Source organism: Giraffa tippelskirchi, chromosome 14 (genome assembly GCF_054371585.1).
Source record: "Giraffa tippelskirchi isolate mGirTip1 chromosome 14, T2T-mGirTip1v1.2.pri, whole genome shotgun sequence".
Lineage (NCBI taxonomy): Eukaryota > Metazoa > Chordata > Mammalia > Artiodactyla > Giraffidae > Giraffa > Giraffa tippelskirchi.
The window spans coordinates 26,998,062-27,024,026 of record NC_137288.1 but is presented as its reverse complement, the minus strand read 5'-3'; the positions used below and the strand labels follow the sequence as shown (position 1 = coordinate 27,024,026).

The window sequence follows — 25,965 nt, the reverse complement described above, 5'->3', positions numbered from 1 at the left end:
CAGATAAAACTGTGTTCAGATGTGCTGAAGAGAGAGTTAGCACATTGTCCCATTTAATCCTACCTCTCACGCTGTAATATGGAGATATTCTCCTGTGTATGACTATTCAAAGGGAAAACACTAAGTTGAAAACCAGTCAATCATAATCTTATCTATAACTCCATCTACTCAGGTCTAAATTAGATTAGTTTCACTGAGAAAAGCACCAAAATGCAATGTGAGCACTCAGCAAGATGATGCTGTACGGCCTGACTTTGAAAATCCAGATCATTGCTTTCAAATTAATTAATCTACTTTTCTATTTTCTAACAATCATTTCTATATATAGAGTTGCATATGTAAAGTTTAATGTATGTATTTGTGTCCTGTATGGCAATAATATTGTTTTAAATTTTCTATGAGATGTATAAAATGTTTCACGTCACAGAGAATAGGCTTACTGTTAAAACTCACATGATGAGCAAGACAAAATCAATTATTTCTGAAGCATCATTGTAGAGGTTCCAAAATTTCATCTTGCTCATTCCAGTCCCATCAATCTCTTTTGGCAATACCATTAGAGTGCCCTAAAGTCACATTTCTAAAATGCTTCAGTATATTTTAAATACATACATTTTAAATGCTTTTAATTTTATAAAAAGGACATCGGGTTATATATAATATTTTCAGGATAAGCATTTCCATTTAATGTTTTGTGGCTACAGTTCATTCCTATGAAGTTACATCATTGTAGTTGATTTATTTGATGATTATTTACTGTGGTAGGCAGAAAAATGGCAACCAAAGACATCTCAATCCTAATATCCAGAGCTTGAGAATATGTGAGGTTTTGTTTGTTTTTTTGTTTGCTTTTATAGTGGTCCTGATTTGTCATTTGTTTTATATATAATAATGTGTACATATTAACACAAAACTCCTAATTTATTACTCCTCTGATTTTCTCTTTGGTAACCATAAATTTGTTTTCTACATGTGTGAATTTATCTCTGTTTTGTAAATAAATTTATTTTTATCTATTTTCCCTTATCTTTCACATATAAGTGACATCATATGATATTTGTCATTTTCTGGCTTATTTCACTTAGTATGACTAGGTCCATCTATGTTGCTGCAAATGCCATTATTTCATTCTTTTTTTCTTTTTCTCTTGTTTTCCATCAAACCTCAACAGGAGTGAACTACAGGTATACATATATCCTCTCCCTTTTGAACCTCCCTCCCATATTCCTTCCCATCCCACTCTTCTAGGTTGATACAGAGACCCTTTTTGAGATTCCTGAGATATACAGCAAATCCCCACTGGCTATCTATTTCACATATAGTAATGTAAGTTTCCATGTTACTGTTTCCATACAGCTCTCCCTCTCCCTCCCTTTCCCCATGTCCATAAGTCTGTTCTCTATGTCTGTTTCTCCATTGCTCCACTGTAAATAAATTCTTTGTTACTGTTTTTCTAGATTCTGTATATGTGTGTTAGAATATGGCCCATGAATCAAAGCAAATTGGAAGTGGTCAAACAGAACATGGCAAGAGTGAACGTCAACATTTTAGGAATTAACAAACTAAGATGGAATGGAATGGGTGAATTTAACTCAGATGATCATTATATCTACTACTGTGGGCAAGAAGCTCTTAGAAAAAATGGAGCAGCCATCTAGTCAACAAAAGAGTCCTAATGCAGTACTTAGATGCAATCTCAAAAATGACAGAATGATCTCTGTTTGTTTACAAGGCAAACCATTTAGTATCACGGTAATCCAAGTCTATGCCATGACCAGTAACGTTGAAGAAGCTGAAGGTGAACGGTTCAATGAAGACCTACAAGACCTTTTAGAACTAACACCCAAAAAAGATGTCCTTTCCATTATAGGGGACTGGAATGCAAAAGTAGGAACTCTAGAAACACCTGGAGTAACAGGCAAATTTGGCCTTGGAGTACAGAATGAAGCAGGGCAAAGGCTAATAGAGTTTTGCCAACAGAACACAATGGTCATAGCAAACACCCTCTTCCAACAACACAAGAGAAGACTCTACACATGGACATCACCAGATGGTCAACACCGAAATCAGATTCATTATATGTTTTGCAGCCAAAGATGAAGAAGCTCTATATACTCATCAAAAACAAGACCAGGAGCTGACTGTGGCTCAGATCATGAACTCCTTATTAGTAAATTCAGACTTAAATTGAAGATAATAGGGAAAAACACTAGACCATTTAGGTATGACCTAAATTATATACCTTACGCTTATACAGTGGAAGTGAGAAATAGATTTAAGGAACCAGATCTGATAGACAGAGTGCCTGATAAACTATGGATGGAGGTTCGTGACATTGTACAGAAGACAGGGATCAAGACCATCCCCAAGAAAAAGAAAGGCAAAAAAGCAAAATGGCTGTCTGAGGAGGACTTACAAATAGCTATGAAAAGAAGAGAAGCGAAATGCAAAGGAGAAAAGGAAAGCTATACCCATTTGAATGCAGGGTTCCAAAGAATAGCAAGGAGAGATAAGAAAGCCTTCCTCAGTGATCAGTGCAAAGAAATAGAGGAAAACAATAGAATGGGAAAGACTAGAGATCTCTTCAAGAAAATTAGAAATACCAAGGGAACATTTCATGCAAAGATGGGCTTAATAAAGGACAGAAGAGGTATGGATCTAACAGAAGCAGAAGATGTTAAGACAACGTGTCAAGAAGACACAGAAGAACTGTACAAAAAAGATCTTCACAACCCAAATAATCACGATGTTGTGATCACTCACCTAGAGCCAGACATCCTGGAATGTGAAGTCAAGTGGGCTTTAGGAAGCATCATTACGAGGAAAGCTAGTGGAGGTGATAGAATTCCAATTGAACTACTGCAAATACTAAAAGATGATGCTGTGAAAGTGTTGCACTCGGTATGTAAGCAAATTTGGAAAACTCAGCAGTGGCCACAGGACTGGAAAAGGTCAGTTTTCATTCCAATCCCAAAGGCGATATCAAAGAATATTCAAACGACCACACAGTTGCACTCATCTCACATGCTAGTAAAGTAATGCTCAAATTACTACAAGCCATGCTTCAGCAGTACATGAACCATGAACTTCCAGATGTTCAAGATGAATTTAGAAAAGGCAGAGGAATCAGAGATCAAATTGCCAACATCCATTGAATCATTAAAACAAATAAACAAACAAGAGTGTTCCAGAAAAACATCTACTTCTGCTTTATTGACTATTATGTCAAAGCCTTTGACTGTGTTGATCACAACAAACTGTGGAAAATTATTCAAGAGGTGGGAATACCAGACCACCTTACCTGCCTCCTGAGAAATCTGTATGCAGGTCAAGAAGCAACAGTTATAACTGGACATGGAACTACAGATTGGTTCTAAATCTGGAAAGGAGTACATCAAGGTTGTATATTGTAAGCCTGCTTATTTAACTTATATGCAGAGTACATCATGAGAAATGCTGGACTGGATGAAGCACAAGCTGGAATCAAGATTGCCAAGAGAAATATCAATAACCTCAGATATGCAGATGACATCACCCTTATGGCAGAAAGCAAAGAAGAACTAAAGAGCCTCTTGGTGAAAGTGAAAAAGGAGAGTGAAAAAGTTGGCTTAAGACTCAGCATGCAGAAAACTAAGATCATTTCATCTGGACCCATCACTTCATGGCACATAGATGGGGAAACAGTGGGAAAAGTGACAGACTTTATTTTGGGGGGCTCCAAATTCACTGCAGATGATACTGCAGTCCTGAAATTAAAAGGTGCCTGCTCCTTGGAAGAAAAGTTATGACCAACCTAGATAGCATATTAAAAAGCAGAGACATTACTTTGCAAGGAAACTCCATCTAGTGAAAGCTATGGTTTTCCCAGTAGTCATGTACGGATGTGAGAGTGGAACTGTAAAGAAAGCTGAGCCTTGAAGAATTGATGCTTTTGGATTGTGGTGTTGGAGAGGACTCTTGAGAGTCCCTTTGATAGGAAGGAGATCCAACCAGTCCATCCTATAGGAAATCAGTCCTGAATATTCATTGGAAGGACTAATGCTGAAGCTGAAACTCTAATACTTCGGCCACTTGATGTGAAGAACTGACTCACTGGAAAAGACCCTGATTCTGGGAAAGATTGAAGGCGGGAGCAGAAAGGGATGACAGAGTATGAGATGGTTGGATGGCATCACTGACTCAATGGACATGAATTTGAGTAAACTCTTGGAGTTGGTGATGGATAGGGAGGCCTGGCATGTTGCAGTATATGGGGTCACAAAACGTCAGACACGACTAAGCAACTGAACTGAACTGATAGGTTTTGAATTGTCGTGTTTTCATTGTCATTTGATTTCCCTTTGATTTCTTCAGTAATCTGTTGGTTATTTAGAAATGTATTGTTTAATCTCCTTCTTTTTGTGTTGTTTACAGTTTTTTTTTCTAGTAAATGATATCTAGTCTCACAGTATTGTGTTCTTCGAAGGTGCTTGATAAAATTTAATAAATCAATAAATGCTTATCTTTGTTTATAAAGACATAATTTATCAAATTATTGGTCACAGTAAGAGAAGCACAGTTTTCCTGAAAACATATGTTCAAGCTCGTATGTTTTCCAAAGTCATAAAGTTATAACACAAACAATTTTTCTGAAAACAAAGATCAACCACCTCCCAGAACTTGCTCAAACTCATGTCCATCAAGTCAGAGATGCCATTCAACCATCCCATCTTCTGTCATTCCATTTTCCTCCTGTGTTTAATCTTTCCCCGCATCAGGGTCTTTTCCAATGAGTCAGTTCTTCATATCAGGTGGCCAAAGTATTGGAGCTTCAGCTTCAGCATCAGTCCTTCCTATGAATATTCAGGAATGATTTCCTTCAGGATTGACTGGTTTGATCTCCCTGCAGTCCAAGGGACTCTTAAGAATCTTCTCCAACACCACAGTTCAAAAACATCATTTCTTTGGCATTCAGCTTTCTTTATGTTCCAACTCTCACATCCATACATTTCTACTGGAAAAACCATAGCTCTGACTAGATGGATCTTTGTCAGAAAAGTAATGTCCCTGCTTTTTAATACTGTCTAGGTTGGTCATGGAGCTTTTCTTCCAAGTAGCAATCGTCTTAATTTCATGGCTGCACTCACCATCCACAGTGATTTTGGAGCCCAAGAAAATAAAGTTTGTCATGGTTTCCATCGTTTCCCCATCTATTTGCCATGAACTGATGGGACCAGATGCCATGATCTTCGTTTTTTAAATGCTAAGTTTTAAGCCAGTTTTTTAACTCTCCTCTTTCACTTTCACCAAGAGGCTCTTTAGTTCCTCTTCACTTTTGGCCATAAGATTGGCATCATCTGCATAGCTGACGTTATTGATATTTCTCCCAGCAATCTTAATACAGCATAAATGTTTTTATCCTTACTCTCTTAATACAGCATAAATGATTCCATCCTTATTTAGCTGATATCACTCTGGTGGATGGTTCAAAATACTGAGGCTGCATCTAAGATATTGTTGCAGAATATGAGTTAAATAATAATGATAATAATAATAATGTGCATTTTCCTCATTTTATTTGGTTTTGTTTTTCCTACTATCCAGTTTCAACATCTGAAAATTCATTTAGCTATCTCTTAGCTAAGAAAAGCTGTAGCAGAGTAATAATATATGTGCTCACCAGAAAACCTCAAGCAGTACATATGGCCCCCAGTCTGGACTTAGAAGCAGAGAAGTAGTTGTCTGAAATAGCTGTGGGCTGAAAAGTTCTGCTTTCTGGAATGCAAATAAGGTAAGTACAATGATTTGAATATCCAATGCTCAAATCAACTAATTTTTTTTATAAAAAGCTTTCAGCTACAGAAGTATATAGAATTTACTCTCTTGCAGCAACATATATTTGCTAAAGTTGCTTACTATCTGGAGTGACATATGTGCTACATATTGCCTAGAAAGCTGTGGCTCTATGTATATGGGTGATAAAGACGTTGAAATTGGAAGAAGAGGCATTGGTACCCCCAGATGTTTTTTAACAGCTCTCATTTGATTTCTATTAAGAAACCCTAAGGTTGTACCTTTGGGGTGTACCTTTACTCATTTCTTCTCCAGTTGTACCTGTATGAGAATTTGGGAGGATTCTAGCATCTTTTAGTTAAGTTGCAATTAGATATTTACCTTACCATTTTGTATAAGCAATAAACATTGATTGAATGTAAATTCACTCCAATGTATTCCTCTGCCTTCAAGCTCAAACATGAAGAACGAAATTACTTCGAGGCGGAGTTCAATTCACAAAAAATGAGCATAAGGAACACGGCTGTAAAGGCAAATGGAAACGCGATGACCCCATGATATCCTCAAGGCCCTGTTAGAGGAAAAGTTGTCTTAACCTACAGTCAAGGAATACATAGAAATTTGAGGTAGAGTCTCCACGTAACAGTGATTGAATAACCTGTTTGGATTTTACTTTTAAATTAGTGTCCATTTATATTACAATTCACTGGAGAATGTTCTTTTGATGATCTCATCTCCATATAAGCAAGCTACCATTCCACCCTACAAATCAGGCAATCAATAATCAGTAACACGAACAGAAGTTAAGTCAGACAGAGAAGGAGAAATATGGTATGGCATCACTTATATATAGAATCTAAAAAGAAATGATACAAATGAACTTACAAAAGAGAAACAGACTCACAGACTTCTAGAATGAGCTTATGGTTGCCGGGGTGATGGATCGGAGGAAGAGATAGTTAGCAAGCTTGGGATGGACATGTACACTGCTATGTTTAAAATAGATAACCAGCTAGGCTCTACTGTATAGCGCATGGAACTCTGCTCAATGTTATGGGGCAGCCAAGATGGCAAGGGAGTCTGGGAGAGAATGGATACATGCATATGTATGGCTGAGTCCATTTGCTATTCAACTGAATCTATTTATTATGTTAATCAGTTAGGTTGTTCAGTCACTCAGTCGTGTCTGAATCTTTGCAGTCCCATGGACTGCAGCACCAGGCCTCCCTGTCCTTCAATACCTCCAGAGTTCACTCAAATTCATGTTGACTGAATGGATGATGCCACCCAACCATCTCATCCTCTGTTGTCCCATTCTCCTCCTGCCTTCAATCTGTCCAGCATCAGGGTCTTTTCCAATAAGTCGGATCTCTGCATCAGGTGGCAAAGCTTTGGAACTTCAGCTTCAGAATCAGTCCTTCCAATGAATATTCATGATTGATTTCCTTAAGGATTGACTGGTTTAATATCCTTGCAGTTCAAGGGACTCTCAAGAGTCTTCTCCAATCCACAGTTCAAAAGTACCAATTCATCGGTGCTCAGCCTTCTTTGGAAAAGGCAATGGCAACCCACTCCAGTAATCTTGCCTGGAGAATTCCATGGACAGAGGAGCCTGGCAGGCTACAGTTCACGGGTTTGCAAAGAGTCAGGCATGACTGAGCAACTATCACTCACTCATTCACTCAGCCTTCTTTATGGTCCAACTCTCACATCCATACGTGACTAATTGAAAAACCATAACTTTGACTATACTGACATTTGTCAGCAAAGTGATGTATCTGCTTTTTAATATGCTGTCTAGGTGTGTCATACCTTTTCTTCCAAGGAGAAAGCATCTTTTAATTTCATGGCTGCAGTCACCATCCACAGTGATCTTGGGGTCACTTTTTCCATTTTCCCCTTTCTATTTGCTATGAAGTAATGGGACTAGATGCCATAATCTTAGTTTTTGAATGTTGACTTTTAAGCCAGCTTTTTCACTCTTCTCTTTCACATTCATCAAGAGGCTCTTTAGTTCCTTTTCATTTTCTGCCATAAGGATGGTGTCATCTTCATATCTGAGGTTACTGATATTTCTCTCAGCAATCTTCACTCAAGCTTGTGCTTCATCCAGCCTGCTATTTCACATGATGTACTCTGCATAGAAGTTAAATAAGCAGGGTGACAATATACAGCCTAGACTTACTCCTTTCCCAATTTGGAACCAGTCTGTTGTTCCATGACCAGTTCTAACTGTTGTTTCTTGACCTGCATATAGGTTTCTTAGGAAACAGGTAAGGTGGTCTAGCATTCCCATTTCTTTAAGAATTTTCCACAGATTTTTTTGATCCACACAGTCAAAGTCTTTAGTGTAGTCAATGAAGCACAAATAGATTTTTTTTTTTCTGGAATTCCCTCGCTTTTTCTATGCTCCAGTGGATGTTGGCAATTTATTTCTGCTTCCTCTGCTTTTCTTAAATCCAGCTTTTACATCTGGAAGTTTTTGGTTCACATGCTGTTGAAGTCTAGCTTGAAGAATTTTGAGAATTACCTTGCTAGTATGCGAAGTGAGGGTCATTGTATGGTAGTTTGAACATTCTTTGGGATTGGAATGAAAACTGAGTTTTCCAGTCCTGCGGTCACTGCTGAATTTTCCAAATTTGCTAGCATATTGAGTGCTTCACTTTCACAGTACCATCTTTTAGGATTTGAAATAGCTCAGCTGGAATTCCATCACCTCCACTTGCTTTGATCATAGCAATGCTTCCTGAGGCTCACTTGACTTCACACTCCAGGATGTTTGGCACTAGGAAAGGTCACACCATGGTGGTTATTCAGGTCATTAAGAATTTTTGTGTAATTCTATGTATTTCTCCCACCTCTTCTTCATATCTTCTGCTTCTGTTAGGTCCAAATCATTTTTGTCCTTTATTGTGCCTATTTTTGCATGAAATATTCCTTTGGTGTTTTTGTAAGAGATTTCTAGTCTTTCCTATTCTATTATCTTCCTCTATTTGCATTGTTCACTTAAGAAGGCTTTATCATCTCTCCTTGCTATCCTTTCCAGCTCTGCATTCAGGTGGATATATCTTTCCTTTTAGTCTTTGCCTTTTGTTTCTCTTCTTTTCTCAGCTGTTTGTAATGTCTCCTGAGACAACCATTTTGCCTTTTTGCATTTCTTATTTTGGGGAATGGTTTTGATCACTGCTTCCTGAACAATGTTGTGAACATCTGTCCAAAGTTCTTCAAGCATTCTGTCTATCAGATCTAATCCCTTGAATCTAATTGTCACTTCCACTGTATATTCATAAGGGATTTGATTTAGGTTATACCCGAATGGCTTAGTGGTTTTTCCTACCTTTATCAATGTAAGTCTGAATTTTGCAATAACAAGTTCATGCTCTGAGCCACAGTCAGCTACTGGTCTTGTTTTTTGCTAACTGTATCTTCATCTATAGCTTCTCCATCTTCAGCTGCAAAGAATAGAATCAATCTGATTTTGATATTGACTATCTGGTGATGTCCATGTATCGAGTAGTCTCTTATTTTGTTGGAAGAGGGTGTTGGCTATGACCAGTTTGTTCTCTTGGCAAAACTGTTAGCCTTTGCCTTGCTTCATTTTGTATTCCAGGGCCAAATTTGCCTGTTACTCCAAGTATCTCTTGACTTCCTACTTTTACATTCCAGTCCCCGATGATTAAAAGGACATCTTTTTTTGGTGTTAGTTATAGAAGGTCTTGTAGTGCTTCACATAACTGTTCAACTTCAGCTTATTCAGCAATAGTATTGGGGCATAGATTTGAATGCTTTGCTTTGGAAATGAACTGAGATCATTCTGTCATGTTTGAGATTGCACTCAAATACTGCATTTCAGGCTCTTGTTGGCTATGAGGGTTACTCCATTTCTTCTAAGGGATTTTTGTCCACACTAGTAGATAAAATGATCATCTGAATTAAATTCTTCCTTTCCCATCCATTTTAGTTCACTGATTCCTAAAATGTAGTAGTTCACTCTTTCCATCTCCTGTTTGACCACTTGCAATTTATCTTGATTCATGGACCTAACATTGCAGGTTCCTATGCAGTATTGTTCTTTTCAGCATCGGACTTTACTTTCACCACCAGACATATCCAGAGCTGGGCATCATTTCCATTTTAGTTCAGCCTCTTCATTCCTTCTGGAGCTATTTCTCCATTCTTTTTTAGTAGCGTATTGGACACTTACCAACATGGGGAGGAGTTCATCTTTTAGTGTCGTATCTTTTTGACCTTTACACATTGTTCATGGGGTTCTTAAGGCAAGAATGATGAAGTGGTTTGCTATTCCCTTCTCTAGTGGACTGTGTTTTTATCAGAACTCTCCACCATGACCCATCCACCAACTATACCTCAATACAAAATAAGAAAGTTTCAAAAATAAGTAATACACTATTGAAGAACAAAATAAGATGAGATGGTCCCAAGTATGGGAACAATGGCATTTCCAATCAATTACCTCCTGTCTTCAGAGTAGGGAATGGCAACCCACTCCAATATTCTTGCCTGGGAAATTCCATGGACAGTGGAGCCTGGTGGGCTATAGTCCATGGGGTCACAAAGAGTTGGACATAACTGACTGACATAGCATGCATGATTGTCTTTCACGTTAATCAACTAGATTTCTGTTATCCTAGTTATTATGATTTTCTAGAGAGGGAGAATTATTTGGGACCAAAGGATGCAGGGCAATATGAAGCTCTTATCTTAGAGTTTGATTTAAATATAAGTTTTTCAAATACTTAAGAAATTAATAGCAACTAATTTTTAAACAAAAAATATATTCACATTTTTTGCTGACAGAGTTTATTAAACTGTACTTAGGAGCAAACAATGTAGTTATAATATTTATTTCTGACTACAATAAGAAAACAATAACAGCTTTTGTCCCTAATTATGGATTATGATGCTTTCTTTTTTCAAAAACCAAAATTAGATTTTTGCTTTTAAAATGCCTTAATTTTTAATGCTTAAATTAATAATGCATCGAGATATAAGCTATTGTGTCAGGATGGAAGCACAATCAGTATTTAGAGAAACAAAAGAGGAAAACAGCATAATTATTCTGATTAGTAGAAAAAACTTTGCTAAAGCACTTATTCTCATTTTATATGCTATATTACAACTTTGCATTGAATAGATTTAAATACACAGTAAAAAAAAATCCATGAACTGCTTAAGATATAGGCTAATTAAGTGGCTATTGTTCAGGAAATGGTCTTTACATATGAGTAAAATGAAGCTACCCAGGAAATGCCACTATGAAAGTAGTCATTTATCGTGATTCAAACAAAAATTAGACTAGTAAGAAGCTCATACAATTATTCTCTTTTTGAATGAATAGCTAGTTTTTAAAAGGCCTTACATAAAATTGCAACAAGGTTTTAAGCAGCAATTTTCTTAGTGATATTATTTATCATTTGGAGCAGATTTTCTCAATGAAGTTCTGTAGAAAATATTCTTATTTCCTTTTTAAATCAAAAGTGAGTTGCTTGTCTAAATGTACTTCTAATCAGTTATTAGGTCAGTAAGGCAAGTTTTAAGATCATAAGTCCAGCTCATAAATGTATTTTGATATTTAAAATTTGTTATCATTTTATCAATTTTAGATCCTAGGAACAAAATAAAAGCTTTCAAACTTAAATGATAATGCATTAATGAATAGAATTTCAAACACCGAAATTTTCTACTGAGATTTAAAACTAAATTTATAAATTAAACTTAGGTGTAACCCCTCCATTTTATGATTAATGAAGCTCACTGGGTTGTCTATATTTGGAACTACCTGTCAGAAGGCTGACATCATGATTATGCTTTTTCAGACAAAAAGAGAGTTTCCTTAAAATTTAGTGATGCTCTCTAGAGTACTTAAAGAATAAACAAATAGAGATGAACAATGTGATAACCAAAATAAAAAATACATTAGAAAGTATAAATCACAAAATAAATGAGATAGAAGAACAAATAAGTGACATGGTTGACAGAGTGATGAAAATCACTGCCCCTGAACAGAAAAAAAAGAATGAAAAGAAATGAAGAAAGTCTGAGAGGTCTCTGGGACAATACTAAGTGCACCAGCATGCATTCACATTACAGGGGTCCCAGAGGGGACAGAAAGAGAGAGAGAAAGAGACTGACAAAATATTTGAAAAGATTATAACTGGAAACTTTGCTAACATGAGAAAAAAAACAGTCATTCAAGTCCAGGAAGTGCAGAGATCCCCATATAGGTAAATCTAAGGAAAAATATGCTGAGACACAAACTAATCAAATTGATAGAAATCAAAGACAAGAAAAGTACTAAAAGAAACAAAGGAAAAGCAACAAATAACACACAAGGGAATCCTCATAATGGAATCAGCTGATTTTTCAGCAGAAACTCTGCAGGCTAGAAGGGAGTGGCACAACACATTTAAAGGGATGAAAGAGGAAAACCTATAGCCAGGAATACTACCCCCAGCAAGGATCTCATTCAGATTTGACAGAGAAATCAAAAAACTCACAGACAAGCAAAAACTAAGATATATCAGCACCACTAAACCAAATTTAAAACAAATCTTAAAGGAACTTCTCTAGGCAGGAAAGAAAAGGCCATAACTAGAAACAAACAAACAAACAAATATGAATGGGAAAGCTCACTGGTAAGGCAAACAAAAAGTAAAGATAGGAAATCATCCACATACAAATATGATTTCAAAACCATCTATTATGGTAAGGGTACAAATGCAGGATATTGGAAATGCATTGGAATTTAAGAGACCAGCAACTTAGCTTCACTTGTCTATATGTAACCATTCATTCTCCAGAGGATCTTCCTGACCAAGGGATCAAACCTGGATCTTCTGAATTGCAGGGAGATTCTTTAGCAAATGAGAAACCAGGGAAGTCATATATAGATATCACTATTCCAAAACCCCTTGGGAACCACAAACCAAAAATCTACAGTAGATACAAACAGACACACAGAAAAAGCAATACAAAAACAACACTAGTCATCAAATGATACAAGAAGTGAACAAAATGGGAAGGGAAGAAAAGCGGAAACAAATCCAAAACAATTAACAAAATGGCAATAGGAACATTCAAATCAATAATTACCTTAAAACTAAATGGTTAAATGCTCTTTTTGTTCAAAAAACAAAGACTCACTGAATGAATGCAAAAATAAAACTGTTATAAATAGTGTCTACAAGAGACCTAATTTAGATTTAGGGACAAACAAGCTGAAAGTGAAGGGATGGAAAAATGAAAATCAAATAAAAGCTGGAGTAGTAAAACTCATATCAGACAAAAGAGACTTTTTTAAAAAATAATTAATTTATTTTAATTGGACAATAATTACTTAACAATATTGTGACAGCTTTTGCCAGACATCAACATGAATTGGCCAAAGGTATACATGTGTTCCCCGATCCTGAACTCACCTTCCTCCTCCCTCCTTATCCTATTCTTTTGGGTTGTCCCAGAGCACCAGCTTTGGATGCCCTGCTTCATGCATTGAACTTGCACTGGTCATTTGTTTTACATATGGTAATGTACATGGTTCAATGGTATTCTCTCAAATCATTCCATCCTCATCTTCTTCCACTGAGTCCAAAAGTCTGTTTTTTACATCTGTGTCTCCTTTGCTGCCCTGCATGTAGGATCATTGTTACCATCTTTCTAACTTCCATATATATGAATTAATATAGTATTTGTCTTTTTCTTTCTGACTTACTTCATTCTGTACAATAGGTTCCAGGTTCATCCACCTCAATAGAATGGACTCAAATGCATTCCATTTTACAGATGAGTAATATTTCATTGTGTATATGTACCACAACTTCCTTATCCATTCAATTGTCAATGGACATCTAGGTTGCTTCCATGTCCTAGCTATTATAAATAGTGCTGCAATGAACATCAGGGTACATGTGAGACTTTAAAATAAAGTCCATTACAAAAGACAAAGAAGGAAATTACGCAATGATCAAGAGATCAATCCAAAAAGAACATAGAGCAATTGTAAATATATATGCACCCAACATAGGAGTACCTCAACATATGAAGCAAGTGCCAACAGCAAAATAAGGATAAATTTATATAGTGGGGAAATTTAACACCCAACCTTCATCAATGGACAGATCATCCAGACAGAAAATCAATAAGGGAACACAGGCCTTGAATGATACATTAGACCAAGTGAACGTAAATTATATTTATATGACATTCCATCCAAAAGCAACAGAATATACTATCTTCTCAAGTGCACATGGAACTTACTCCAGGATATAACCTGGAGTAAGTAAATCAGACCTTGGTAAAATTAAGAAAATAGAAATAATATTAAGCATCTTTTCCAACTACAACACTATGAAATTAGAAATCAATTACAGGAAAAAATGTAAAATAAATAAATAAATAAACATGAATGCAACAACTATTTTACTAAACAACCAATAGATCACTGTAGAAATCAAAGAAGAAATTAAAAAATTACCTAGAGACAAATGAAAACAAAATGCAACAATTCAAAACCTAAGGGATGCAGAAAAAGCAGTTCTAAAGGGAAAATTTATAGCAATACAATATTATCTTGGGAAGCAAGAAAAAGCTCAAATAAACAGCCTAACATTACACCTAATGAAATCAGAGGAAGAAAAATGAACAAAACCCAAAATTAATAGAATAAAATAGATTATAAAGATTATAGCAGAAATAAGTACAATAGAGATGAAAAAAACAATAGAAAAAAAATCAATGAAACTAAAAGCTGATTCTTTGAAAAGGTAAACAAGTTGATAAGTCTTTAGTTTCATCAGGAAAAAAAAAAGAGAGGGATCAAATCAATGGAATTGAAATATAAAAGGAGAAGTTACAACAGATGTCACACAAATGCAAAGGAGCATAAGAGATTACTACAAACAACTATATACAATAAAACAGACAACTTAGAAGAAATGGACAAATTCCTAGAAAAGTACAACTTTCCAAAATTGAACCAGGAAGAAGTAGAAAATATGAACAAATCAATCACAAGTACTGAAATTGAAACAATGATTTAAAAATTTCCAACAAACAAAAGTTCAGGACCAGAAGACCTTACAGGTGAATTCTATCAACACTTAAAAAGAGTTAATGCCTATCCTTCTGAACAGTGTCCAAGAAATTTCAGATGAAGGAAGACTCCCTTGCTCATTGTAGGAGGTCATCATTACCCTGACACAAAACCAAGCAAAGATACAACAGTAAAATACATGCATGTGTATGTATGAAAGTGAAAGTGAATTTGCTCAGTCGTGTCCGACTCTGTGACCACAGGGACTGTAGCCCAACCAGGCTCTCTATCCATGGGGATTTTCCAAGCAAGAATAATGGAGTGGGTTGCCATTTCCTTCTCCAAGTGTATGTATATATATGTGTGTATGTATATCTGTGTGTGTGTGTATATATATATATATATATATACACACACACACATATATAATTGATAAGCATAGACACAAAAATCTTCAGCAAAACACTAGCGCTCCAATTCCAACAATACATTAAAAGGATCCTACACCATGACCAAGTGGGACTTATCCCAGAGATGCAAGCATTCTTTAGTAATGTCAGTCACTCAGTCATGTCCAACTGTTTGTGTCTCCATGGACTATAGCCTGCTAGGCTCCTCTGTCCATGGAATTCTCTAGGAAAGAATACTGGAATGGATAACCATTCCCTTCTCCAGGGAATCTTCCCAACCAGGGATCAAACCCAGATCTTCTGCATTGCAGGTGAATTCTTTACCATCTGAGCCACCAGGAAAGCTCAGTTGTTTAATATCTGCAAATTAATCAGTGTCACAGACAATATTAACAAAGTGAAGAATAAAAATCATGATCCTCTCAATAGATGCATAAAAAGTTTTTGACAAAATTCACCATACACTTATGATAGTACCTCTCCAGAAACTGGGCATATAGGGAACCTACTTCAACATAATAAAGGCCATACATATGATAAACCTACAGGGAATATCCTTCTCAAAGGTGAAAAGCTGAAAGCATCCCCTCTAAATTCAGGAACAAGGAAAATATTTTTTTCAGTTTTATCCAACATAGTTGGGAAGTCCTATTTATAGGAATCAGAGCAGAAAAATAAATAAATAAATAAAAGAAATATAAATTGGAAAAGAAGCAAAACTGTCACTGTTTACTACCGGAAAACTGCTAGAGCTCATCAAAGAATTTGTTAAAGTTGCGGGATATAAATTTTACATACAGAAATCTCTTGGATTCCTATACACTAACAACAAAAGATAAGAATAATAAATCAAGGAAACAATCCCATTTTCAATTCTAATGACAACAAAAAAAACAGAAGTAAAAGACTTGTACTCAGAAAATTACGAGATGTTAATGATAGGGACTGAAGATGATATAAACAGATGAAATGATGTGCCATATTCTTGGATTGGAAGAATCAATGTTGTCAAAATAACTATACTATCCAAGGTAATCTACAGATTCAACGCAATTTCTATCAAACCACCAATGGCATTTTTCACAGAATTAGATAGAACAAAAAATAAATACAATTTGTATGGAAACACAAAAGACCCTGTATAGCCAAAGCAGTCCTGAGAAAGAAAACTGTATCTGGAGAAATCAGGCTTCCTGAGTTCAGACACAAAGCTACAGTCATAAATCAGTATGGTAGTGGGCAGAAACAGAAATATAGTTCAATACAATAGGATAGAAATAAACAAAGAAATAAACCCACATCTATGGCCAATTAACCTATGGCCAAAGAGGCAAGAATAAACAATAGGTAAAAGACAATCTCTTCAATAAGTGGTGCTGGAAAAACTGCAGGGCTACAGGTTAAAGAATGAAATTAGAACATCCTCTAACACCATGCACAAAAATAAATTATAATGGATCACAGCTTTAAGTGTAATGTTGGACACTATTAAAACAATTAGATTAAAACATAGGCAGAATACTTTTTGACATAAATCCCAGCACTATCTTTTTGGACCCATGTCCTAGAATAATGAAAATAAAAACAAATATAAACAAAGAACAACCTTATTATCCAGAAATTCCACTCCTGAGTATACATGCAGAGAAAGTTATAATTCAAAGATGCATGCACCCTAATGTTCATTGCAGCACTACAATACAATAGCCAAGACATGGGAGCAACCTAAATGTCTGTCCATTGACAGCTAAATGGATAAATAAGGTGTGGTACATACATAAATTGAAAACCTCTTAGCCATTAAAAAATAATGAAATAATGCCTTTTGTAGCAACATAGATGGACCTAGATATTATCGTAGTAAGCAAATCAGATAGAAAAAGAAAATACCATATGATATCACTTATATGTGGAATCTAATTTAAAAAAAATGATATAAATGAACTTAGGTACAAACAGGAACAGATTCACAGATTTTGGAAACAAATTTAAGGTTACCAAAGGGGAAAGTTGGGGGGAAGGGATAAATTCAGATAGGATTAACATACATACACTGCTGCTGCTGCTAAGTGGCATCAGTTGTGTCCTACTCTGTACGACCCCATAGATGGCAGCCCACCAGGCTCCGCCATCCCTGGGAGTCTCCAGGCAAGAACACTAGAGTGGGTTGCCATTTCCTTCTCCAATGCATGAAAGTGAAAAGTGAAAGTGAAGTCACTGGGTCACAGCCTACCAGGCTCCTCCATCCATGGGATTTTCCAGGCAAGAATACTGGAGTGGGTCGCCAGTGCCTTCTCTGATACATGCATTACTATATATAAAATAGATAACCAACAAGAACAAGTATAGCACAGGAAGTCTACTTAATATTCTGTAATAATCTATGTGGGAAAATAATACAAAAGAGAAGGAGTATATGTGTAAGCATAACTGAATCACTATACTGTAAACCTGAAACTAACATTTTAAATCAATTGCACTCCATTTTTTTTCCACAAAATTATCAATGCTCTGATAAAATTTATCTTGACAAACATACTTTTCAGTGCTTATTGTAGAAGTGCATAAGTATCAAGAGTTGACCAGGGGACAAGAGAGGTATAGAACCATAGAATACTAACCATAATGCTTCTTACCTAGTGAGAAAAATTAAAGTTGTTTGTAGATTCCACATTAAAATCAAGTGTTGTTGCTATTGTTCAGTCATCCAGCTGTGTCCAATTCTGTGACCCCATGGACTGCAGCACACTAGGCCTCCCTGTACCTCACCATCTTCTGGTGTTTGCCCAAGTTCATGTTCATTGCATTGTTGATGCCATCCAGCCATCTCATCCTCTGACGCCCTCTTCTCCTTCTGTCCTTGATCTTTCCCAGCATCAAGGACTTTTCCAATGAGTCATCTGTTCACAACAGATTACCAAAATAATGGAGCTTCAGCATCAGTATCAGTCCTTTTAGTGAATATTCGGGTTGATCTCCCTTAAGATTGACACGTTTGATCTCCTTGCTGTCCAAGGGACTTTCAGGAGTCTTTTCCAGCACCACAGTTTGAAGGTATCGATTCTTTGGTGTTCTGCCTTCTTTACAGCCCAGCTCTCAAGTACACATGTTTATTAGAAAAGAGAGGTATTCTGATACAATTTCCAAATTAGCTCACAGCAAGCAAAAATAATGACTATACAGAAATAATGACTAAAGCAACAATTCCTAATCTTTGTTCCAGGTCTTCTTTCAAATCTTATAAATTGTGTACAAAGAATGTGTGTGTGTGTGTGTGTGTGTGTCCAGAGAGAGTTCAGAGCTCCAGTTAAGTTTTCAAAGAGAAATACTGCCACTCTCACCACAATATACTTCTGAATTAGGTATAGAACATTAGCCAAAAAGTAAATACTTGCTTTTCACAGAATGGGGAGAGCATGGGTGAAATCAGGCAAAATCCATTCCCCACCCCCAGCTCCACAGTTTTTTATTGTGCTAAAATAATGAGCTATTCACTTCTTCTCAGGGTCTCCAGTGCAGAACCAGCTAGCGCCTATGTGTCTTTGAGAGTATTGTAAAAAAGACCATTTTTTTCTCCCAGACTAAGGCAAGCCCATGGCAAGAACAGAATGGAATTCATCTCAATGGGACTCATTTTCTGTAGGATAAAACCTATTTGGCCATTATTAGTAACAGGAGAATAATTTATTCAAAACACTTTTATTAAGTGTTGGGCTCAGTCTTAAGTATTGAGGAGGCAGATGTCAACAAATTAGGCAAAAGGACTTGCTGTCTTGGAGCATATATTCTGGCTAGTGGTAGTAGGTTGGGGGACAGGGTAATAAGGGATTACCTTTAATCCCTTAATTACCGTTAATAAAGGATAACATTTAAAGAATGTCCTGAAAAAATAGAGGGCAAAAGAGAGTTTGCAATCAACTAACATTTTCTTTGTCATATAATAGGGACATGGAGATGGTGTTTTATATTTTGAAATTGTAATATAGAATATTATTGGGGAATAGGAGTCTCAATTCTAAGAAATGCAAAGTGTTCTCATATGCTGGCCAGGCTCCTCTATTCATGCAATTCTCCAGGCAAGAATACTGGAGTGGGTAGTTATTCCCTTCTCCAGGGGATCTTTCTGACCCAGGGATTGAACCCAAGACTCCTGCATTGCAGATAGATTTTTTTTTGTATAGTCTGAGCCACCAAGGAGGTCCTACTACTACATTGCAGGTGGTTTTAAAATCATTAAAATGACACAAAGCTTTATATTACAGCCTATATACAATTAAAAATGACATGACACTTTTTACCTTTCATACTTGGCCTCTGGAGTTAGCTAGTTCCACCATAGGAAATAGGATTCTGAATCTGTGTTCAGAAAGTAGAATGGACTCAGATTCTAACACGTTATCTTCCTCAGTCCTATCGACAGAACAGCCAGGCTGGTAGACAAAGGTGCAATATCTTCTAGGAAAAGCAATGTGTCTTTGTGACACATTGTTTGCCTTCTTGGTTAGGCAAGAAGATATTTAATAGAACTATCACTCATTTTTACAAGAGAAGAGAAGTAGATGAAAAAACTTGTTCACTATTCCTTGAAACTATTATTTTCTTAAGACTATAAAATTCTAGCCCTATCTTATGAAACAGAGGATGAGATGATAAGGGAGGATGAGATGGTAGGATAATATCACTGACTCAATGGACATGAGTTTGAGCAAGCTCTGGGAGTTGGTGATGGACAGGGAAGCCTGGCTTGCTGCAGTCCATGAGGTCCCAACGAGTCAGACATGGCTGAGCGACTAAACTGAACTGATCTTATGAAACAAATTTGCCTGCTAGCAGATTTACAAAAGAATCTACCTGCCAATGAAGGAGATGCTTAAGATGTAGACTCGATCTCTGAGTCAGGAAGATACCCTGGAGGAGAAAATGGCAACCCATTCCAGTATTCTTGCCTCAGAAAGCCCATGACAGAGGAGCCTAGAGGGCTACAGTCCATGGAGTGGCAAGAGTTGGACGTGACTGAGTGACTTGGCACACACACAGATTTATAGGCAGAGGTGAATGGTCATTTCTTATTTTTCACAACAAAGAAGAGGGTGTGTCAGTCATTTCCTGGAAGCTCTGCAGGAAACAAAGAGATTCACATTCACATTAAGTCACAAACTGCCATATCGCTGAGACACAGTTGGAAAGGAAGAAGAAAAGAAACAGATCTCTTCCATTACATTATTAGCTTCTATCTTGGAGCTCTAACTGTAATTTGATCCTTTTCTGGGAAGGAAAGGAACATAATTGCACCATTCTGGTTCATTTAAGGAAGAGATATTTTGTTCACAAAATGAGACTTCATAAGTATCTCTGTTTACTGTCCAAATCCCAGAGTAACAATAAAATTATGGTTATAGATATGCATGGGCTATTCTGATGACACCCTGACTTCCCAGCAGAGCTAACTGTATTTTTCCTCTGTAATGACTCTCTACCTCTTCTACCATTTTTAGCTCAGAAACTTTTATTTTTTGTTAATTTAATTTATTATTACTTTAGAATGTATTTTAGAGTATATTATTATATTGGAATGTATTTTATACTCTTTTTATTGAATTATAGTTGATTACCAATGTTGTATTAGTTTTAGGTATACAGCACAGTGATTTGGATATATATATGGGCTTCCCTGGTGGCTCAGACAGTAAAGAGTCTGCCTGCAATGAGGGAGACCAAGGTTTGATCACTGGGTCAGGAAGATCCCCTGGAGAAGGAAATGGCAACCCATTCCAGTATTCTTGCCTAGAAAATCCCATGAACAGAGAAGCCAGACAGTCTACAGTCCATGGGGTTGCAGAGAGTTGGACACAGCTCAGTGACTTCACTATTAGCCTCTCTCTCTATATATATACATATACATACATACATATATATATATTCCTTATCAGATTCTTTTCCCTTACAGGTTATAATAAAATACTGAGTATAGTCCACTATGATACAGAGTAGGTGTTTGTTGGTTATCTATTTTAAATATAGTAGTGTGTATATGTTAATAACAAGCTCCTAATTTATCCTCCTCTCTCTCAACTTTGGTAACCATAATTCTGCTTCACATTGCTATGGATCTATTTCTGTTCTATAAATAAGTTCTGTAAGTAAGTACAAAAAAATTGTATCTGTTTTTTAGATCCTACATGTAAGCAAAATTATACGATATTTGTCTTTCTCCAGATTACTTCATTTAATATGATAAGCTTTATGTTCATCCATGTTGTTGCAAATGGCATTATTTCATTCTCATGCCTGAGTATTTTATACATATACCACAGCTTCTTTATCCATTCACCTGTCCAAGGACATGTAGGTTGCTTCCATGTCTTCTTGGCTATGGTAAATAGAGCTGTAATGAGAATTGGGCTGCCTGTATCTTTTCAAATTATAATTTTCGCTAGATATATATCCAAGAGTTGGATTCCTGGGCCATATGGTAACTCCATTTTTAGTTTTTTGTTTGTTTGTTTGCTTTTAACAAGGAGATCAGAGTCAATCCTAAAAGAAATCAGCCCTAAATATTCATTGAAATGACTGATGATGAAGTTGAAGCTCAAATATTTTGGGTACCTGATTTGAAGAGCTGACTCATTGGAAAAGACTCTGATACTAGGAGAGATTGAGGTCAGGAGGAGATGTTTGGATGGCATCATGGACTCAATGGACATGAGTTTGAGCAAACTCCAGGAGATTGTGAAGGACAGGAAAGCCTGACATTGTGCAGTTTATTTTTGTACATTTTATTTTTGTACATGCTGTTAGAGATTTTTCCAATTTCATTCTTTTACATACATCTGTCCAGTTTTTCCCTCATCATTTCTTAAAGAGACTGTCTTTTATCTACTGTATATTTTGCATCTTTTGTTGTAGATTAATTGGCCATAGGTGCGTGGATTTCTTGGCTTTTTATCTTGTTCTATTAATCTGTATATCTATTTTTTTGTCAGTATAATACTGTTTTCCTTATCATAGCTTTGTAGTATAGTTTGATATCAGGAAGCCTAATTCTTCCAGCTCCATTTTTCTCTTTCAGGGTTGCTTTGTTTTTTAGGGGGGATTTTTAAAAATGTCTTTAAAATCTCCTAGAATCTGGCTGTCCCAAACTTTCCTCCTGGTGGTTATTCAATTAAATAAAAAAACTTATTGGTCATCTATTTTGTACAAGACATTCTGAGAGAAAGATTGATAAACAACATGACTTCCGGCCTAGAAATGCTTATAACCTTCTTAGTCTAGATATTTAGATTTTTTCTAAAATTATAATTGTCTTTTGTCTACAAGAAATGAAATAGAATCAGATTTTAGATTTGTGAAAGCATATGATGACATTGTTTAATTTCTCAAAAACATTTCACTGGTTATATTTTATAAATCAGACAAGTACAGTAATTTATATTTAGACAACCTCCATTGTTTTGATATGGCTTATCTATTAGTGGACCATCTAAATTTCCCTTGGAAATCAGTTTGTCAACCAAATGTGTGAAGCCCTCATATACAAAATTAGAACTTCAGTTTAATGTTAGTTTATTTGGAACCTATAAATATTTAACTTTCTAAATAAACATGTGCTCATTTACTCGACTGTAGATAAATGATAGAGACACAGATAGATAAAAGATAGAGAGAGAGAGAGAAATAAGGGGTTTCCCTGGTGGCTCAGATGGTAAAGAATCTGCCTGCAATGAAGGAGACCTGTGTTTGATTCCTGGTTTGGGAAGATCCCTTGGAGAATGGAAAGGCAACCCATTCCAATATATTCATCTGGAGAATTTCATGGACAGCAGAACTTGGTGAGGTACAGTCCATGGGTTCTCAAAGAATTGAAAATGACTGAGCAGAGAGACATTTTATTGTCTGCTAGGAAGCATACTAGGAAGTATAGATGCAAAGATGTCAAGCCTGTATGGATTTTTTTAGTACATGTATTGAGAGCCTTTTTTCCCTTAAATTACATTTAAAATATAGACTAATACACTTAGTAGAAAGATAATGGCTGAGGGGGACCCTGGGGGACAAGGTTGAGTAGGGAGCAGTTTGCAAAGGCAATCTTAACTGCATTTCAAGATTTTGTAACTTTGGTTTAACTCTACCATCTTCGAGATGCCACAAATTTAACTTTAATGTGGAGATTAGAGGAGACTGACCAGAAGCTGAGAAGTGGGTGGAGAGCTGGCCTGGGAACACAGGAATCAGGCCTCAACCATTGAAGTGGGGGTTCTGAGTCCAAGATCCCAGACTGCCAGAGAGCTCCTAACCCCAGGGGTATTAATTACTGACAGCTTCCATAACAGCCTACACCTGTACACAGACTTGGTATCACCCAGTTGCCAACAAATTCACAGCAGAACACCTCACCCAAACCACAAGCAAGACAAAAATGCAAAAAGAACTATCAACAGACAGAAATCACACAGACACTTCAAAATATACCACTTCACATAGCCTAGCCCTTCCCATTAGGAAAAAAACACTTAACATTCTCCCACTAGAACACAGGAACAAGTCACCCCTAACCAGATCAACACAAGCCATTGAACCAACCTTTCCCACTGAAGACAAAAACCAGAAAGAAGAATGAATATGACCCTAATGCCTAGGAAAAGGAGACCTCAAATGGAGCAAATTGAGGAGGGAGGGGTGGGGATGAAAATACAAGAAATACAGTGCAAATGAAGGAACAAAGTAACAACGTACAAGAACAAATAAACAAAGAAGAAATAGCAAATACTAGATGAAAAAAAATTCAGAATAGTGATAGTAAAGATGTTCCAAAGCCTGGAAAATAGAATGGAAAAAATGCAGGAAGCATTTAAAACAATTAACAAAAACATAGAAAAAATAATACACAAACAGATATGAATAACAAAAATTACTGAAAGCAAAAATACTGTAGAAGGAACCAAGAGTAGAATAACTGAGGCAGAAAAATGGATAATTGAGCTTGATGATTAAATGGTGGAAATAACTGTTAAAGAGCAGAATAAAGGATAAAGAATGAGAAGAATTGAGGATAGCCTCAGAGACCTCTGGGACAATGTTAAATGCACCAACATTCAAGTTATAGGGTTCTCAGAGGAAGAAGAGAAAAAGAAAGGCAGTGGGAAAAATTTTGAAGAGATTATAATCGAAAACTACCCAACATGGGAAAGGAAATAGTCAATCAAGTCCAAGAAGCACAGAAGCTACCATACAGGATAAACCCAAGAAGAAACAAATCAAGACACATACTAATAAAGCTAACAGAGATTAAACCCAGAGAAAGAATACTAAAAGCAGCAAGGGAAAAGCAACAAATAACATACAAGGAAAAACCCATATGATTAACAGCTGATCTTTCAGCAGAAACTCTGCAGGCCAGAAGGGAATGGCAGGATATATTTAAAGTACTGAAAGAAAAGACTCAGATTGGCTTAATGGATAAAAAACCAAGACCCATACATATGCTTTCTACAAGAGACTCACTTCAGACCTAGAGACACATACAGACTGAAAGTAAAAGGATAGAAAAAGATACTCCAGGCAAGTGGAAATCTGGAGTGAAAAGCCCAGTGACAATTCTCATTTCAGACAAAATAGACCTTAAAATAAAGACTATTACAAGAAATAAAGAAGGACACGACATAGTAATCAAGAGATCAATCCAAGAAGAAGACATAATAATTGTAAATATTTATGCACCCAATATAGGAGCACCTCAATACGTAGGACAAACACTAACAGAAATAAAGGGGAAGTGACAGTAACACAAAATAGTAAGAGACTTTAACATCCCACTTACACAAATGGACAGACCATCAAAACACAAAACCACTAAGGAAACACAAACCTCAAATGAAACATTAGATCAAATGGACCTAACTGATATCTTCAAGACTTTCCATCCAAATGCAAAAGAATATACTTTCTTCTCAAGTGCACATGGAACATTCTCCAGGACAGACCACATGTTGGTGGTCTCAGTAAATCAAGCCTTAGTAAGTTTAAGAAAATTGAAATCACAACAAGCATCTTCTCTGACCACAATGCTGAGACTAGATATCAATTACAGTAAAAAAAAAAAAAAAAAAAAAAAAACTGCAAGGAGCACAAATACATGAAATTAAGCAATATATTTTGAAGTAATGAAGAGGATACTGAGAAAACAAGAAAGGAAATCAAGATTCCTCAAAGCAAATGACAATGAAAACACAACAATCCAAAACCTATGGGATGCAGCAAAAGCAGTTCTAAGAGGGAAATTTATAGCAATGAAGTCCTACCTCAGGAACCAAGAAAAACATTGAATAGACAATCTAAATCTACACCTAAAGCAGCTGGAAAAGGAAGAACAAAAAAATCCCAAAGTTAGTAGAAGGAAAGAAATCATAAACATCAGAGCAGAAATAAATGAAAAATAAATGAAGGTGTTTCCTAGTGTTTACTATTGTTTATAGTAAGGACGTACAAAACTAAAAGTTGGTTCTTTGAGAAGACAAACAAAATTGACAAACCACTAGCCAGACTCATCAAGAAAAATAGGGAGAAAAATCCAATTAACAAAATAAGGAATGAAAAAGGAGAGGTTACAATGGACAATACAGAAATACAAAGGATCAGAGGAGATTATTATGAGCAATTATATGCTAATAAAATGGACAACTTAAAGGAAATGGACAGATTCTTAGAAAAGTTCAACCTCCCAAGAAAACCCAA

The 25,965-nt window shown here is 36.2% G+C and overlaps 1 protein-coding gene across 5 annotated transcripts in view; it reads right to left on the bottom strand.

Annotated features, from left to right (window-relative positions):
- Window positions 1-25,965, bottom strand: part of SYT4 (synaptotagmin 4) — a 60,258-nt gene that overhangs the window by 22,300 nt on the left and 11,993 nt on the right. The window contains exons 2-3 of one of the 5 annotated variants that reach the window (XM_081563181.1): window positions 6,154-6,295; window positions 5,660-5,754 (exon numbers count right to left, since the gene is read on the bottom strand). The exons of 2 other annotated variants lie outside the window; for them this stretch is intronic. In XM_081563181.1, coding sequence (XP_081419307.1) covers window positions 5,660-5,754; window positions 6,154-6,234 — 176 coding nt within the window. In that variant the 5' untranslated portion in view covers window positions 6,235-6,295. Of the gene's footprint in view, window positions 1-5,659; window positions 5,755-6,153; window positions 6,296-6,657; window positions 6,690-25,965 lie in introns of those variants that run through there. 2 more of the 5 variants (XM_081563182.1, XM_081563183.1) reach the window with 2 other exon arrangements.